Source organism: Primulina eburnea, chromosome 16 (assembly GCF_022965805.1).
Source record: "Primulina eburnea isolate SZY01 chromosome 16, ASM2296580v1, whole genome shotgun sequence".
NCBI lineage: Eukaryota > Viridiplantae > Streptophyta > Magnoliopsida > Lamiales > Gesneriaceae > Primulina > Primulina eburnea.
The window spans coordinates 29,053,694-29,072,811 of NC_133116.1; the positions used below are offsets into that span (position 1 = coordinate 29,053,694).

The 19,118-nt window shown below is 40.3% G+C and overlaps 1 protein-coding gene across 1 annotated transcript; it reads left to right on the top strand.

The window, feature by feature from the left end:
- Window positions 1-744: 744 nt before the first annotated feature.
- LOC140816153 (uncharacterized) lies at window positions 745-18,484 on the top strand. The gene is made up of 7 exons (XM_073175231.1): window positions 745-2,499; window positions 2,865-3,477; window positions 3,598-3,993; window positions 4,477-5,163; window positions 17,694-17,839; window positions 17,927-18,009; window positions 18,478-18,484. Exons 1-7 carry the CDS (start codon window positions 745-747, stop codon window positions 18,482-18,484), a joined length of 3,687 nt encoding a protein of 1,228 aa, XP_073031332.1.
- Window positions 18,485-19,118: the final 634 nt, after the last annotated feature.

Genomic DNA, 19,118 nt, shown 5'->3' on the forward strand with positions numbered 1-19,118 from the left:
GAGATACTTTCCACAGGTCACAGGTCACAGGTCACATACTATCATTTCCTTTCCTTCACTCATGCCATGAGATACTATCCATATTGCCTCGATTATGTAATGTTCATTGAAGATAGTATCGCTCTACTTTCATTGCCATTGCTAAAGCCACGTTTTAAGCCAAAGTTATATATATATGTATTTGCTATGTATAGCTTTCTACTTACTGAGTTTATTCTCATTCCAGTTATGTCATGTGATGCAGGTGATAAAAAGGATTGAAGCGGATTGTCTGAGGCAGGAGAAGTCATATAAGAGGCCAAGGGAAAGACTTTTTGGTTTTGTCATTTTGAATTGTGGTGGAGTGAACATATATAAAGTTTTAAAATATCATGTAGTTTGGATGAATGAATGAAAGGAAAGATTTGTGTTGGCTTTTGGTTATGTTATGGATAATACATTGTGAATGATCTTGTACATTATTTATTGAAAATGGTTTTGATGTAATGGATATGGTACTTTCCCTTTGAAATGTTAAGGCTTCCGCGTACGTTGGTTCACTTAAATGTTATTGTCATGGGAGTGGGTTGTTTCAATTGGTATCAGAGCGAGGTTCTTGGACCGTATATGACTTCTTCTGCCTAGGACAATCCGGTATGTTTTCGATCCTGCATCTATTGATTTTAACTTTGAGCGTTGATCCTATTCCATTGTTATTGATGTATTTTCTTCCTATCTATGTTAAAGTGAGCTTTTGTGTAGGAAATGCCTCCTAAACGAAAGGTTACTGAAGGGGATGATAGAACCCCTACCACTGATAGGACTACCAACGTTGTAGATGAATTCAGTAAACTAATACAGGAACAGACGAAAGTTCACGGTGAACAAATCCAACAGTTATTGAGCATGCAAACTACGATTCAAGGTCGTGGTCAAGGCAGAACTGAAGGTTCTGAAGATGGTGCTTATGACCGTTTCAGACGTATGAACCCTCCGGAGTTTATCGGTGGTCCTGATCCACTAGTGGCTCTTGAATGGGTCAAGTCTTTGGATGCCATCTTCGACTACTTAAAGTTCACTGATCAAGATAAGGTTAGTTGTGCTGTGTTTATGTTGGTTAAAGCAGCACGTATTTGGTGGGAAGCCACCAAGGTTACAGTCACTGTTCGTGAATTAAAATGGGGCGAATTCAAAGAGCTCTTCTATGCCAAATATTTTTCAAGAGAAGTTAAAGCGAAGAAGATGAAAGAATTTCTCGAGTTGCGACAAGCTGCCATGACTGTCAATGAGTATACTCTTAAATTTGAAGAAGGTTGTGTCTTTGTGCCTTTCATCGCCGAGAATGATAAAGATAAACGAGAGCACTTTATTGGCGGCTTGAGACCCGAGATTCGACGAGATGTTCACATGGCTAAAGTGGTTTCTTATCAAGATATTGTTGAAAGGGCACTGCTAGCTGAACTTGATGAGCAAGAGATTGAAAAGGAAAGGCATTTGAGAAGACAAACCTTTCAAGCCAGGAGTCAAGGTGCAAGTCCTTCTAGTCGAGGCGGCTTCAAAGGAAAGGGCAAAATGGAGCAACGCAATAAACCTTCTGTGCCTTCTTCAGATGTGGAGAGATCGTTATGCCCTAAGTGTGGCAAGCCACACAAAGGTGAGTGTCTGGTTGGAAGTGGCCGATGTTACAGGTGCAAAGAAATGGGGCATACCGCACAAAAATGTCCTCTCTCCTCTGATAAAGGAAAAGTTCAAGGAAGAATCTTTACGATGACAAAAGAAGGAGCCAATCCTGATTCTTCAGTCATATCAGGTAATATTCTAATATCTGGAAAGGAAGCACTTACATTGACTGATACCGGTGCAACACATTCCTTTATGTCTGAAGTATTTATGCACTCCTTATCTCGCGAGCCTACTATCATGCCTTTACAATTCAATATTATGTTGCCTTCTGGTGATGAAATTCGTCCTACAAGTATTCTTAAGGCATGTCCAGTACAGATAGGTTCGAGATTGTTGTATGCTGATTTTATTGTAATTCCGATGGTTGCTTTCGATGTTATTTTCGGTATGGATTGGTTATGCGCTTATCGTGCCGTTATTGACTGTGTGGAAAAGACCGTTAAGTTTTTAACTTGTGATTATGATAGTGATGAATTTGTTGGGCTAGGTTCATCGCTCAGTATTCCCCTTGTTTCTTGTCTACAAGCTACAAAATTATTGAATAAGGGGTGTACTGGTTTTCTGGCCTTAGTATCGGATGTAAATAGGGACAATAATTTGCAAATTCAGGATATTGATGTGGTTCAGGAATATCCTGACGTATTTGCTGATGATGTGCCTGACTTACCTCCTGATCGAGAGGTAGAGTTTGTTATTGAATTGAGTCTAGGTACAGACCCAATTTCTAAAGCTCCGTACAGAATGGCTCCAACTGAAATGAAAGAATTGAATAATCAATTTCAGGAGCTATTAGATAAAGGGTTTATCCGTCCTAGTTCCTCGCCATGGGGAGCTCCGGTTTTGTTCGTGAAAAAGAAGGATGGATCATTGAGGTTATGCATTGATTATCGTGAACTCAACAAGGTAACTATTAAAAATAAATATCCTTTACCTCGAATCGATGATCTTTTGATCAATTGCAAGGGGCCACTGTATTTTCAAAAATCGATCTTCGATCCGGATATCATCAATTGAAGGTAAAAACGGAGGACATACCCAAGACTGCTTTTAGAACGAGGTATGGCCATTATGAATTTTTGGTGATGTCGTTTGGATTAACTAATGCTCCTTCAGTGTTTATGGATTTGATGAATCGTGTCTTTAAGCCGTATTTAGATACTTTTGTCATTGTTTTTATTGATGACATTCTGATCTACTCAAAGACACGAGAACTTCATAGGGAGCATTTGAGGATCGTATTAGAGACATTGAGGGAGAAGCAATTGTATGCGAAGTTAAAGAAATGTGAGTTCTGGTTAGAGCAAGTGGCATTTTTGGGCCACATCGTGTCAAAAGAAGGAATAGCGGTTGATCCATCCAAGATTGAATCTATTAAGCAATGGTCCATTCCAAAGACAGTTTCAGAGGTACGAAGTTTTCTTGGCTTGGCAGGGTATTACAGACGCTTCATAGCAGACTTCTCGAAAATAGCATTGCCATTGACAAGCTTGACACGGAAAGCTATCAAGTTCGAATGGACCATTGAGTGTCAACAAGCATTCCAAACATTGAAAGATAAGTTAACCTCTGCCCCTATATTAGTACTTCCCTGTGGTACTGAAGATTTTGTTGTGTATACAGATGCTTCAAAGCAGGGGTTAGGTGCTGTATTGATGCAACGTGGGAAAGTGATTGCATATGCTTCACGTCAGCTAAAAGACTACGAGAAGAATTATCCCACGCATGATTTGGAGTTGGCCGTTGTAGTGTTCGCCTTAAAGATTTGGCGGCACTATTTATATGGTGAGAAGTGGGAAATTTTTACTGATTACAAAAGTTTGAGTTATTTGTTTTCACAGAAAGAATTAAATATGAGGCAGCGGAGGTGGTTAGAATTGGTAAAAGACTATGATTGCACCATTAGCTATCATCCTGGAAAAGCTAATGTTGTTGCAGATGCTTTAAGCCGTAAATCCAGTTATTTATTGAGTTCCATGATTCAGAAACCGTTATTACTCGATTTGCAAAGGAACGAAATAACTCTGGTATCTCCAGGTACAGTAAGTCAATTATCTGCATTAGTTCTTCGCTCTACTCTGATTGATCGAATTCTTAAGGAGCAGCAATTGGATATTCAGTTACTAGAGTTGAAGAATAAACATGATTTAACAGGAGTTTCTGAATTTGGTTTGAATCGTGATAGTTTATTGACCTTTCGAGGTAGAATTTGTATTCCTAGGGGTGATGAAATTCGGAAAGATATACTTATTGAAGCTCATACAACGCCATATTCAGTTCATCCTGGCAGTACCAAAATGTATCATGATCTTCGACGTCTTTATTGGTGGCCAGGTATGAAGAAAGATATCATGTTATTTATTTCTGAATGTCTAACCTGTCAGCAGGTTAAGATTGAACATCAAAGGCCTGCTGGAACTTTGCAATCTCTCCCAATACCTCAGTGGAAATGGGAGCATATCACCATGGACTTTGTAACAGGACTTCGAAGAACACCAAAGGGTTACAACTCCATCTGGGTAATTGTTGACAGGTTAACTAAGTCGGCTCATTTTCTTCCGGTCAAAACGACATTTACAATGAACCAGTATGCTGAAGTCTATGTAGCTGAGATTGTAAGACTTCATGGAATCTCTGTATCAATTGTATGTGATCGTGACCCGAGGTTTACTTCTGAATTCTGGAAAAGTTTACATAGAGCCTTGGGCACCAAGTTGGCTTTTAGCACAGCATATCATCCTCAGAGTGATGGGAAATCAGAGAGGGTGATTCAAATTCTTGAAGATATGTTACGAGCATGCACGATTGATTTCACAGGAAGTTGGAATTCTAAGTTGCCTTTGGTGGAATTCACGTATAATAACAGCTACCAGTCTTCAATCAGCATGGCACCCTACGAGGCTTTATATGGAAGAAAGTGTCGATCTCCATTGTACTGGGAAGAGGTAGGTGAAAGGAAAATGTTGGGCCCAGAATTGGTTCAACAAACAGCAGATGTTGTGGCATTGATCCAAGAAAGAATGAAGACCGCTCAGTCTAGACAGAAAAGTTACGCTGATGTACGACGACGGCCATTAGCATTCGAGGCTGGTGATCATGTGTTTATTAAAATAGCTCCTCTCAAGGGAGTTATGCGTTTTGGCAAGAAAGGTAAGCTAAGTCCTCGATACATTGGGCCGTTTGAAATCCTTGACAAAATTGGAGACCGAGCCTATCGTCTTGCATTGCCACCAGACTTGGATCGAATGCACAATGTCTTTCATGTGTCTATGCTACGCAAATATCTTCCCAATCCATCTCATATTCTTCTACATGAATCATTAGATCTTTTACCTAACCTAAGCTACGAAGAAGTACCGGTTCAAATCCTTGATCGCAAGGTAAAAGTATTAAGAAACAAAGAGATTGGTATTGTAAAAGTTCTATGGCGGAATCATAGGATTGAAGAGGCGACTTGGGAACCGGAAGAAGAAATGAAACATCGCTATCCCAATTTATTCAGAGGTAAGTAAATTTCGGGGACGAAATTTTTATAAGGAGGGGAGATTGTAATAGCCCAACCTTTTATCATGTTAACCCTTGTGGTTTATTATTGTTATGATCATGTTTTATGCTTTACTGGTTGAGATTATGTTGAATGGTTATTGTTCATGGATATCTTTGTTGAAACGGTTATTGTTTTGACATTATGTTCATAGTTGGTGATAGTTATGGAAATGAATGGGTAGAATAGAAAGTTGATCTTGAGCCAAATAGAAAATGGAAGTGCATAAAGGGTATGACAAATGTGGCGGTAGTTGTGGTTTTTAGTATAATGTTTTGTATATTGATCCAATTGATATGAGGCCACCTCCATTAGAAAGATAAGATATAAGGCTATAACTTTCTTATTTTGAGTTTTGTTCAAATCCTTAGGGAAGACGAGCCAAAAGCGGCCCGAAGTGTGTCGTGTGTTTCGTTGTTCTTGCACTGACACATGTTGGTAGAATGGGCATAACTCTTTTCTCAGACCTCCGAATGACCTGAAATTTGGAGGGGTTAAAGAAAACACATAGAACTACAACTTTCATGTTTACCACTTTGGCTAATTCGGAAGAAAAATTGCAGTTTTGGCCCCTGGCAGTGGGTAAACGGACCCCTACACGGACCCATACACGGGGTCCGGGTCTTGCCACGAAAAATAAGTGATTTACAGTGTGTACACGGACCTATACATGGAGGGGGGCACGGGGTCCGTGTCTATGGCATAGAAAACACGTTTTTGGAGGAAATGGAAGCTTATAAACTTAATTTTAAACCCTTCTACTCACTTCTCATTTTCTCCCTTTCCTTCCATCTCCTTGCCCTTTTTCTCTCCAATTTTCTCTCCACTTCTCTACTCCAATTTCAAGGGTTCTAAAGAAATTTTAGTGTCTCCTACCTTATACTTCAAGCTTCAAGGTAAGAATTTTATTGTAGGAGTTGGAAGAGTTTGAAGAGTTAAGTTGAGTTTTTGAGTCCTTGAGTTATTGGTGATGATATATGGTTATTGTTGTGTTATGATTGTAGGGATTGCTTCAAGATATTATAGCAACCAAGTGTTTTTGGGTTGTAAGTAGAAGTTTTTTCTTCTAATGCTCACATGATATATATGTATATAAGCCATGTTTATTGATGTCTAGCTCCTTCCATTGTTAGATTATTGATGTATGTATTGCTATTTGTTCATTGAGCCAAGAATATTATTGAATTCATTGATAAGGAGCTAAGTACTCTATTGTTGCTTACCAAGTGTTTGTCAAAATATCCCAATGAAGTTTCATATGATTAAAGCCAAGGACTGATAGTAATTCATGCATGTCATTGGCCAATCCCATGATTATGAGTATCTCTCAAAGTTTTGATATATTTATATATCAAAGAGATACTTTCCACTGGTCACAGGTCACATGTCACAGACTATCATTTCCTTTCCTTTCACTCATGCCATGAGATACTATCCATATTGCCTCGATTATGTAATGTTCATTGAAGTTAGTATCGCTCTACTTTCATTGCCATTGCTAAAGCCACGTTTTAAGCCAAAGTTATATATATATGTATTTGCTATGTATAGCTTTCTACTTACTGAGTTTATTCTCATTCCAGTTATGTCATGTGATGCAGGTGATAAAAAGGATTGAAGCGGATTGTCTGAGGCAGGAGAAGTCATATAAGAGGCCAAGGGAAAGACTTTTTGGTTTTGTCATTTTGAATTGTGGTGGAGTGAACATATATAAAGTTTTAAAATATCATGTAGTTTGGATGAATGAATGAAAGGAAAGATTTGTGTTGGCTTTTGGTTATGTTATGGATAATACATTGTGAATGATCTTGTACATTAGTTATTGAAAATGGTTTTGATGTAATGGTATATGGTACTTTCCCTTTGAAATGTTAAGGCTTCCGCGTACGTTGGTTCACTTAAATGTTATTGTCATGGGAGTGGGTTGTTTCATTAACTGTTTAACATTTGTTTTCAAATCGATTTGTTCAGTTCGAACAGTTATCAGTTTAGTTCTCACTATAACTGAACTGACATATTCGAGGACTGATTCCTTTTATTTCAGTTAATCAGTTTACACAAGTTAAATTACATTCAAATTAGTCAGCTTTCTTGACAAAGGATTACTTCGAGTATTTTCCGCTTGGTTTAACACCAAACTCGATTTAATTCATCGGTGTTTACATTCTTAGAACACTAGCTATTGAAACTCATGGATAATATTGTGTTTGAAGCACCTTCACAGGTGTTTACACGATCCATCAAGTATGTTATTGATGCTTGAAGGGTTTTATGGATTAAATATACTCGAAATTTAATATTTGCAAAAAAAAACTTATATTTGGGTTGTACTTGTAAATAGTTAAGTTTAGTTATTTTGGCGCCGTAAGATAAAGATTTGATTCAAGGATCTTAGGTTAATATTATTATGGAGTTGAGATAAGGTTTAACTATTAAGTGTATCACCAAGGATTGAAGTCGATTAATAAATTTTGGTACTAAGATCTCTTAAGTTGAACTACATAAATGCTAATATTTGGATTTAAAGCCTTAGCATACCTTGAGTTTAATAAATTTTGGAATGAATGCTCTTGGGATTTTAATATTAAAATATAATAATTCGATGAACATTTTGGGTATAGAATAACAAAAGTAAGGTGCGATAAGTTTGAACCTCCATTTCTAGATCTAGGAATTGCAAGAAAAGTTGAAATTTGAGTGGTGATACCCCCAGAAGGGCTCGAGTCATGGATGGCCCTGGATGGTAAATAGATGATCCAAATCAGGGTAAGTTTACAGAAGAAGCTCATGAGTAGCCGGGTAGAGTGCTCGGTACATCATTTACCGGGCAATCAGAGGCTCGAGCCCTCGGGCAAATTCCCTGGTGATGACTCTCTACCCAGGATGCCTCGGTAATAGCATTGCGCTCGAGTGCGAAAGTAGGTAATGCCTTCTCTCGATAAGCGTACCTGACAGAATCTTGCTGATTTGACGGAATGAAAAGTCAAAGATGGTATGACAGCAAGTAGGTGGCGGCTACAAGTGGTAAGCAGGCACTGAAAACAAGGAAAAGTCATCCTTTTCTTTCCAATAAATAGCAGGTTTGCTTGCATCTTGATTCATTGAGATGTAGCCTTTATTTTCTTCTACACTGGTTCTCTTCATATTTTATCTGCTGACTTAAGCATCGGAGTGGCTAAGCCGGACAACCCTCTGGCGCCCATTCACGAGTTCATTCCCTTGTTTGCAGGATACAGTTGAAGCCATAATCGTCAAGATATATCCTTGCTCATTTTCCCTTAAAAACTATAATCAGATCTATTGAATTGTACCAACCTTGCTCACACTATTCACCCGGATCGCATCATTGGCACAGTCTATAGAAAATTGAGTCTAAGGCATAGATATGGCTCCTACTAGAAGAACAAACCAATAGAATTCTAGAGTTCCGGGAGAGAATTCATCTCTCACTGGTCCAGGTGGTCTTCCACTCACTGGGACATAGCCCACTCTCATTCTGCCGCCTGAGGAGTTGGCTCGGATTGTATCTGATGCTGTTGAGAAGGCCATAGTAAAGAAGACTCTTTTCTCATCATTCTGCCCAGCCAGAACACGAGTAGTAGAGGGATCAAGGGGACATAGAGGAGGACGTCAGAGCGGAGTAGAGGGAGTCTAGTACTGGTTCAAAGTCCCCGGTCACAACATACCTCAATTCTTCGATTCCAGTTGATGTAGCCTAAAGATATCGGTATAATACTTTATCTACACCAATAACATACTCATTCCAATCAATAACATACTCTAAAATCATTAATATGAGTTTCAAATATCATTTGAAACTTCAAATATTCATATCAAATCAAAATCATATCATAATTCAATTCCGACTTCGATTATGAGTTTCTTGTCGGTTATTCTATTACATATAAGAAATTCAACTTCAAATATATGCTATTCCAGCACTTTGATATTTCGAGCTGCTGGAACTAGAAGAAAATTACCTCAGTCAGAAGCCTTCGATGCGACGATCACAAATATATAATTTGTTTCGCGTTTAGACAGCGTTTCGAAGTCGATTCGGATGAAAGAAAATCAAAATCTCTCAAATTCCCTCGAAATTGTGGAAATTAACTTCGGAGGAAGGAAAGAGAATAATTTGTCCTTATCCCACCGCCTCTCGCTCTCGGGAGGAGAATTCTCGCGCCGGAGCGCGAGACATTCTTCCCTCGGCTGACAATTACACCGCGCTCGGGCGGTCGCAAATTACCGCTCGGGCACGGCACATTCTGCCCGAACACAGACTTCATATACCCTGGCGCTCAGGCGGTCATTTTCTACCGTCCGGGCGCCACATGTTCTGTACAAATATTTATGTTTGTACTATATTGGCGTCCGGCCTCTCCACTCGAGCTCTTACAACGTCAATTCATATTCAATATTCATTTTCTCAATTTCCTTGTCACGATATACATCAAATACATAATCACATGACAATTTCATAAATTATCGACAATCACATAAGATTTACGATAATACGATACACGGTCCTTAGATTTCTCCCCCTCTTAAAAGATTTCGTCCTCGAAATCTCAAACATCTCTATATACATAACATTGGCAAACATACATATGTCACCAGTTATAGTACATATCAAAACTAAAATCAGTAAAAGGATCTGAATACATCGAATACAATGGGACAGATGACATGGAATCAAACAAATGCGGATACGAGTCTCGCATTTTACTTTCCAATTCCCACGTCGACTCTTCCACACCATGCCGTGTCCATTGTACTCAAACCAAAGGGATCGATTTATTTCGCAATATCTTTTCCTTTCGATCCATAATACGAACAAGTTGTTCGACATAGGAAAGAGAAGGATCCAGTTCAAACTCATCATGTGTAAGTACATGTGATGGATCCGGTTAATATTTCCTCAACATAGAAACATGGAACACATCGTGAATGGCAGATAGAGCTGGTGGCAATGCCAATCGATACGCAAGATCACCAACTCGATCAAGAATCTCGTATGGACCAACATATCGAGGAGATAACTTCCCTCACATGCCGAATCGAACAGTGCCTCTAAAGGGAGATATTTTCAAAAATACTCTGTCACCTTTCTGGAATTCCAAGGGTCGTCTTCGTTTGTTCGCATAACTCGTTTGACGATCCTGAGCAGCTTTCATCCGCTGCCGAATCAACTGAACCTTATCGTTCATTTCCTGTATCATTTCAGGTCCAGTCAATTGTCTCTCACAAATTTCATCCCAGAATAATGGTGATCTACATCGTCTCCCATATAGAGCTTCAAACGGTGTCATACCGATACTCGTCTAAAAGCTATTATTATAAGAAAATTCTACCAATATTAAGGCATCTTGCCATCCCATTCTGAAATCCATCACAACAGCACGCAACATATCCTCTAACGTTTGAATCATACGCTCGGTCTGGCCATCAGTTTGAGGATGATAAGCAGTACTCATAGCCAAACGCATACCCATTGCTTCCTGAAAACTACCCCAGAATTTAGAAGCAAATCTGGGATCACGATCAGATACAATTGAGACTGGTACACCATGCAGTCTCACAACATTCTCAATGTATAAACGGGCCATTCTCTATAAAGATAAGTCCGCTCATACGGAATAAAACGTGCAGATTTCGAAAGACGATCAATAATAACCCAAATAGCATCACAGCCTTTGGGCGAACGAGGTAAATGAGTCACGAAATCCATAGCACTATGTTCCCAATTCCATTTCGGGATTTCGAGACTATGGAGCAATCCCCCCCGGCTTCATTCTCTCGGCTTTCACTTGCTGGCAGACAAGACATTTAGAAATAAATTTGGCAATGTCCATTTTCATACAACTCCACCAGAATTGAGGTCTCAATGTCAAATACATCTTCCGACATCCAGGGTGAATACTGTATTTGCTACAATGTGCTTCTCGAAGAAGGGCAGATTTCAAATCAGAATCATTAGGAACTACCAGCCGAACATTGAGTCGTAAAGAACCATCAGAAGAAATCTGAAATCCAGACTGATGTCCTGCAGATACAAGTTCTTTCGACTTTTGGATATGAGCATCGCTTCGTTGGGCCTTTCGTATTTTAGATACCAAGTTCGGCTCAATTTGCAATGCAGAGACAGTGACAGAATTCCAATTCGAGTGAAAAGTCCAGCCAGAAGTACATATATCCTCATGTACCTTGGCGACACAAACAGAAGCTAGAATAGAATCGTAAACTTTTCGGCTCAGGGCATCCGCAGTAACATTCAACGATCCAGGGTGATATTGAATCTCACAATCAAAATCCTTCAAGAGATCCATCCATATGTGTTGCCTCATATTCAAATCAGATTGAGAAAAGAGATATTTCAGACTTTTATGGTCCGAATAAATAACAAACTTTTCTCCGTACAAGTAATGGCACCAGATCTTCAAATCAAACACAATGGCAGCCAATTCGAGATCATGAACAAGATAACGTGTTTCATGAGATTTCAATTGACGAGACGCATAAGCAACCACTTTACCGTGTTGCATCAGAACACAGTCCAAACCTTTACCAGACGCATCTGTACACACTAAAAATCCTCCGGTACCTGAGGGGATAGTAAGCACAGGTGCTGTGGTCAATCTCGTCTTCAATTCAAGAAAACTAGCTTCAAATTCATCTGACCAAATGAATCGCTGATTCTTCTGTGTCAGTTGAGTAATAGGTTTAGCTATCTTCGAAAACCCTTCAATAAAACGACGATAATAACCAGCTAAACCCATGAAGCTACGGATCTCAGGAACATTCGTAGGTCTTGGCCAATTCAATACAGCTTCGACCTTCGCAGGATCAACAGATATGCCATGTCTCGAAATGGCGTGGCCAAAAAATACCACTTTGTCCATCCAGAATTCACATTTGGACAATTTAGCATATAAATGACTAGTACGAAGAGTTTGAAGTACCAGTCTCAAGTGTTCAGCATGCTCCTTTTTCGATTTCGAATACACAAGAATATCATCAATAAAGACGATAACGAATCGGTCAAGATAATCTCGGAAGACACGATTCATTAAGTCCATAAAAACAGCATGAGCATTTGTGAGACCAAAAGGCATAACCAAGAATTCATAGTGGTCATACCTCGTACGAAAAGAAGTTTTGGGCACATCTTCGTCTCGAACTCGTACTTGATGATACCCAGAACGAAGATCAATCTTCGAGTAAACAGAAGTACCCTGAAGCTGATCAAATAAATCATCAATAGGAGTAAGTGGGTACTTGTTCTTCATAGTAGCCCGATTCAGTTGCCTGTAGTCGATACACATTCTCATCGTACCATCTTTCTTTCGAACAAATGAAACTGGAGCTCCCCAAGGCGATACACTCGGTCGAATATATCCCTTATCGAGAAAATCCTATAATTATTCTTTCAATTCTTTCAATTACAATGGTGCCATGAGATAGGGCGCTTTCGATATGGGAGCAGCCCCCGGCACAAGATCAATATTAAACTCAACTTCTCGATGAGGAGGAAAATCAGGAATCTCATCGGGAAATACATCCGGGATTTCTTTCGCAATAGGAATCTCAGATAAAGAAGACTCATTCTTAGAAATATCAATAGCGTAGATAAGATAACCCTCATCTCCGCTAGTAACAATCGGGACATTTCCAAGGAAGATACCAATGGAATTTTGTCTTGGGAACCCTTGCCATAAAAATTCCACTTGGGTCCATCAATCGGTCGAAATCGAACTACTCCATGACAGCAATCCACAGTAGCTCGATTCGTCATCAAGATATCCATGCCAACAATACAATCAAAGTCGTGCATTGGGAGGACAATCAAATTCAAGAACATCACATTATCCTCATATATCAATACACAATTATGCACAACTTTCTCAGACATAATAATCTTCCCTGCTGGCGTGGCTATCGAAAAAGTATCATACAACGGGGTACACTCGATATCGTGAGATGCAACAAATGCATGAGATATGAATGAATGAGATGCTACTGTATCAAATAAAACACGTGCAGGATAATCGCAAAGCATGCAAATACCTGCAATCACGCCACTAGGAGCTTCTCTTGCCTGATCCTCGGTCATAGCGTACACTCTCACTTGAGGAGGAACTTAGGCACTCTGACCACCCGGTCCTCGATATCGTGGGACACTCGACTGCTGAAAATATGGAACAGGAATAGCAGGTCTCGTCATACCAGGGACACATCTAAATCCTGGCTGGGGTTGGGAAGAAGTCGTACCTCTATTCGGACATACTCGAGAGAAATGGCCTTCCTCCCCACACTGATAACAAGTACCAAACATACCTCGACACTGCTCGATAGTATGTTTACCCTCACAATGGCTACAGTAAGGGGCAATCACAGGACTCCCTCTCTGGGATCCACTGGAACTCGAAGAAGACGAAGAAATAGAGCCAGTTTTCTTGAACTTCTTACTCCTCGGCCTCAAAGTAGGCTGCTGAGTTGACACTAGAGGTGGAGGAGTATACTGTGGACCTCTCCGCCTAAGTCCAGCCTCGGCTGCCTTAGCTCGTTCAACTTCCTTTGCGTAGCTGGTAGGCAATCCAGAAACAACATATGTATATAAAGCAGGATGTAATTCATTTACAAACCTGTTATATTTTGCCCTCACATTCCTAGCTACGTGAGGTGCATACTTCAGCAAAGTAGAAAACTTCGAAGTATACTCTGCAACAGACATCGTTCCGTGCTGCAGATTATTAAATTCATTCTCCTGAGCAGTTAAATAGGAAAGAGGGGAGTACTGCTCCAAAAACTGGGCCTTGAAGACATCCCAAGTGACTTCAATCCCAGCCTCTTTCAATCCAATCTCAGCGGCTTCCCACCAAGATTTAGCTCGGTCTTTCAGCTGATACAAAGCAAGTTTCAGTCTCCGAGCCTTGGAATACTCAACAATATTAAACAAGTGCTCGATATCCTTCAACCAAGATTCAGCTCTTTCCGCAATCTCAGTGCCAAAGAACCTCGGTGGTTTCAGATCCTGGAATCGAGCCATCACAACATCCATGGACAACCCTTCAAATTGTCCAACTATTCTCTCAGTACTGCTACTCGCAGTTTCATTTGTGTGATCCATCTACAAATCAAAAGATGAATATCACAATTTCATATCAATTCATAATATCATCATCTCATAGCATCAATCTCATCAGATACTTACTCAAATCAACTCACATAAGAGCAAGTAATACAAATAAGTCAAACACATACGCACAATTCATTTGTGCCTATTCAAGTGTACATAAGACTCAATCGAGCATTCCCAGCTATGCTCTGATACCACTCTGTGTGGGGCCCTTAACTCCTAATCGTTATTACAATACAATTTGATTAGGGTTAATTAATTACAGCGGAAAACGAGTTTAAATTTTCTTTATAACGAGCCCAAAACAACTCTCCTGTAATTTTTAAATACAAAAAATAGTATTTTATCTCATATCATAATACATGCACACACGTAATCAAAACCAATCACATCCAAACATCTGATATCCTCGGGACATGCCCCGGTATATAGATACATATACATATACTGGGAACAAGACATAAACATAAAACCTCAGCCCATGCTGTGGCTACCGCCAGAAGTACCCTCTCTGGTCTCCTGATATCCTGGAGTACGTGCCATTGTCCACACACAAAGACAACAGCCCCCCTTGGGGGTGAGCAAAGCTCCGTATGGAACAACCAATCATATATACCACAGATATCTAAACAATGATATATGATATGCAATGCATGTATGTCGTGGAGGTATCAGGTCAAATTCCCATCCACTGAGCACATGTCAGAATCAAACGAATCGCTATCAAATCAATGCTCGAGCTGGCACACCGGCCTCAATAAGGATACTCGTATGATAGCGTCGACAAAGCACCATCAAATACCAAATCTCATATCCAATCATCGGGGCCACAATTGTCTATGCTTTACGGGTCATGTAATACCAACATAGCAATTGTGTTCACAAATCCCAGAATCCATTCAAATCATATCAGGGTATCCAAGGATCATAGCTCAACGTGCATGTCATGTATCGATGTATGCATCAAACGATGTGTGTTAACAAAACATTTATTTTATACATCGATATCTCAATCTCAATGTAATGTATGCCACATAAATCAACAAATAGGCATATAGACACATATTCTCAATCCAATCAATCAAATCAATCCAACATATATCATATAATACAGATACATGTCGTATGTTACCCGGTCACAACATACCTCAATTCTTCGTTTCCAGTTGATGTAGCCTGAATATATCGGTATAATACTTTATCTACACCAATAACATACTCATTCCAATCAATAACATACTCTAAAATCATTAATATGAGTTTCAAATATCATTTGAAACTTCAAAAATTCATATCAAATCAAAATCATATCATAATTCAATTCCGACTTCGATTATGAGTTTATTGTCGGTTATTCTACTACATATAAGAAATTCAACTTCAAATACATGCTATTCCAGCACTTTGATATTTTGAGCTGTTGGAACTAGAAGAAAATTACCTCAGTCAGAAGCCTTCGACGCGACGATCACAAATATATAATTTGTTTCGCGTTTAGACAGCGTTTCGAAGTCGATTCGGATGAAAGAAAATCAAAATCTCTCAAATTCCCTCGAAATTGTTGAAATTAACTGACGGAGGAAGGAAAGAGAAGAATTTATCCTTATCCCCCTGCCTCTCGCGCTCGGGCGGTAGAATTCTCGCGCCCGAGTGCGAGACATTCTGCCCTCGGCTAACAATTGCACCGCGCTCGGGCGCTCGCGAATTACCGATCGGGCGCGGCACATTCTACCCGAACACATACTTCATATACCCTGGCGCTCGGGCGGTCATTTTCTACCGCCCGGGCGCCACATGTTCTGTACAAATATTTATGTTTGTACTATATTGGCGTCCGGCCTCTCCACTCGAGCTCTTACAACGTCAATTCATATTCAGTATTCATTTTCTCAATTTCCTTGTCACAATATACATCAAATACATAATCACATGACAATTTCATAAATTATCGATAATCACATAAGATTTACGATAATACGATACACGGTCCTTACATGGTTCGACGGATTATCTCCCCAAAGTATCAATCCTTTCGGAGGCTTTCAAAAGTTGTTCTTGCAACATCTTAGCAGCAATAAGAAATAAAAGAGAACTACCTTCAGTCTATTTGAGGTAAAGCAAAGCTTTGAGGAAACTCTAAGGGCTTACATTCGGAGATTCATCGAGTTGCTCTAGATGTTCCCTTCTTTGCCTCAAAAACAAAAATTACTGCCTTCACTCAAGGGTTACAGGAGGGAGAATTATTTCAATCACTGACTAAAAGAGCGGCCGATGATTTTGAGGATCTTTTGGCTCGGGCGAAAACGTACATCAAGATGGAGGAAGCTCAAAAGTAGAAAAGGGATGCATGGAAAAGAGAAAGGGGTGATAGGGTGGCCAGACCTGAAGAAAGTGTGCAGAAGAGGGTAAATGGCGGCACTTCTCTCACCATGTGCCCCAGAAAATATCCCGGGACAAGGAGATCCAGGAATGTAGCAGAGAGAGATCACAGGATCAGAACCACAAGCTAGCATTTGCCAAGCTTGAAAAGAGAAGATTTTTTACCCTTCACAAAGTATGCGCCCATGACACCAGTGAGTGTCGGATGTTAAAGAGAGAATATTTCTATCCTACGGCACCAGAGCACAACTCATCAGGCAGAAATACAGGAATGCCTCCTTGGGTAAATCAGCGCCCGAGACCCAGTTCCAGAGAATATTCTCGAGACACCCCAAGCGGGAGCAGAAAATTAGGAGACTGAGCTGAAGAGGGCTTCATCCCCTGCCTTGGGGGTGAAAAAAATGATTTCAGGTGGTTCTACAGATGGTGAATATAATCGAGCACGAAAGGCGTAGGGAAGGAGAGATTGCATATAGGTCTAGGAAGTAAGAAGGAATCATTTGGTTATCAGTTTCGGCCCTGATGATATTTGAGGAGTCAGTCTTCCACATAATGATGCCCTGGTGATTCAAGCTCGGGTTGCTAATTATGATGTCATGAGGGTCTTTGTTGAGTCAGGAAGCTCTGTGAATGTCATTTTCAAGGAAACCCTAGTGCAGATGGATTTGCAAGGGTATCAGTTGGAGCCGATTGAGACAGATCTTTTTGTTTTGTGGGTCTTGCTGTGTATCCAGAGGGATAGATTATTTTGCCTTTAACCCTTGGCACTCGGGAATTGAGGAAGACGGTCATGACGACTTTCATAGTTGTGAATGCTCCGTCATCATATAACATTATATTGGGCCGACCGGCCATGAATGAGTTGAAGGCAGTAGCATCCACATATCATCAAAAGATCAAATTTCCTAGTTGGAAATCAAGTGGGAGAAGTACAGGGAGATCAACCCTCTTCTCAGAAGTGTTATGTGGAAACAGTCCAGGTAGATCGGAAGAGGGCAAGGAGGGATGGGAAGAGAAAAGCTCATAAGGATGTGGAGAGAGTAATCAAGAAGGGAGAGATGCATTTTGTAGCAGAAGAAGAGCAGGACATGGTAGAGATTGAGCCAGGAAAAGAGATCCAGGTGGCTCGTGATCTCGCCTCAACCATCCGGGTCAATCTTTTAAAATGTTTGAAAACTAATGTTAATGTTTTTGCTTGGTCTCAACAGGAATTAACTGGTATCTCACCCCAGGTGGCTGAACATTATTTAAATATCCTTCCGGGGTCTCAGCCAGTAAAGCAAAAGAAAAGGTATTTCAGTCCTGAGAAGGATTAAGTAATTGATATGCAAGTTTGGGAACTATTGAAGGTTGGCCACATTGAGAGGAACAATTTCCTACCTGGCTCTCGAATATAGTATTATTTCCTAAGGCTACAGGAAAATAGAGGATATGCATGGACTTTAGAGATCTTAACAAAGCCTGCCCGAAATATCATTATCATCTTCCCCGGATTGATCAATTGGTGGATTGTACTTCTAATATATGAATTGCTTAGCTTTATGGGTGCTTACCAGGGGCACCATCAAATTCCTCTGGCCAAGGCTGATCAAGACATGGCCAGTTTCATTACTTCAGGGGGCACTTTTGTTATGTGGTCATGCCCTTTGGGTTGAATAATACTGGTGATAAGTGCAAGAATTGCACTTAATTTACATGCTAATCCATTTGTTCTATGTTGCTTTCGAACATAATTATGATTGGTTTTTGTGTTGTGCAGGGGATAAACAACTAGTCGATAGTTTAGAGCAATCATAGGTGTTTTTGAGCGTGAAAATGCGAAAGACGAGAGCCGCAGCGCCTCAACAAGTGCCACAGCGCCTAGGCGCTGCCCAAGAATTGCCGCAGCGCTGGACCACCAAAGCAACAGGCTCTTAGGCGCTGATGCTTAGCACCGCGGCGCCACAAGATGCATACAAGAAGCACCTAGGCGCTAAGGGACAGGCGCCGCGATGCTTATACTCACAAACAACGGGCTTCTAGGCACCACTTACTCAGAGCCGTGGTGCTAATGGCGGCGAGAAAAGAGAAATGTGCCTCTACTTATGGCTCGGACGCAAAAAATAAAAGGAAGACAAGGGTTCAGAAGAAAGGGACGCCGTTTTTGGAAAAAGAACAGACAAGAGAGCAGGGGCGAACACGAGATGAATATACGGAGTACGAAGATCGATCACAAACACGAAGAACGACGAATCTGGGGACGGAGACGACACTTTGGATTTGTGATCTGTTTTTTCGTTTTTATATCTTCTCGTATTTCGATGTCTAAAACTTTGAACATGCGTTGTTGTTATTTAGATTTCGTCATGAACTAATTTTCTATTCTAGAGGATGATGTAGCTTTGTGGATGCGATAATTTG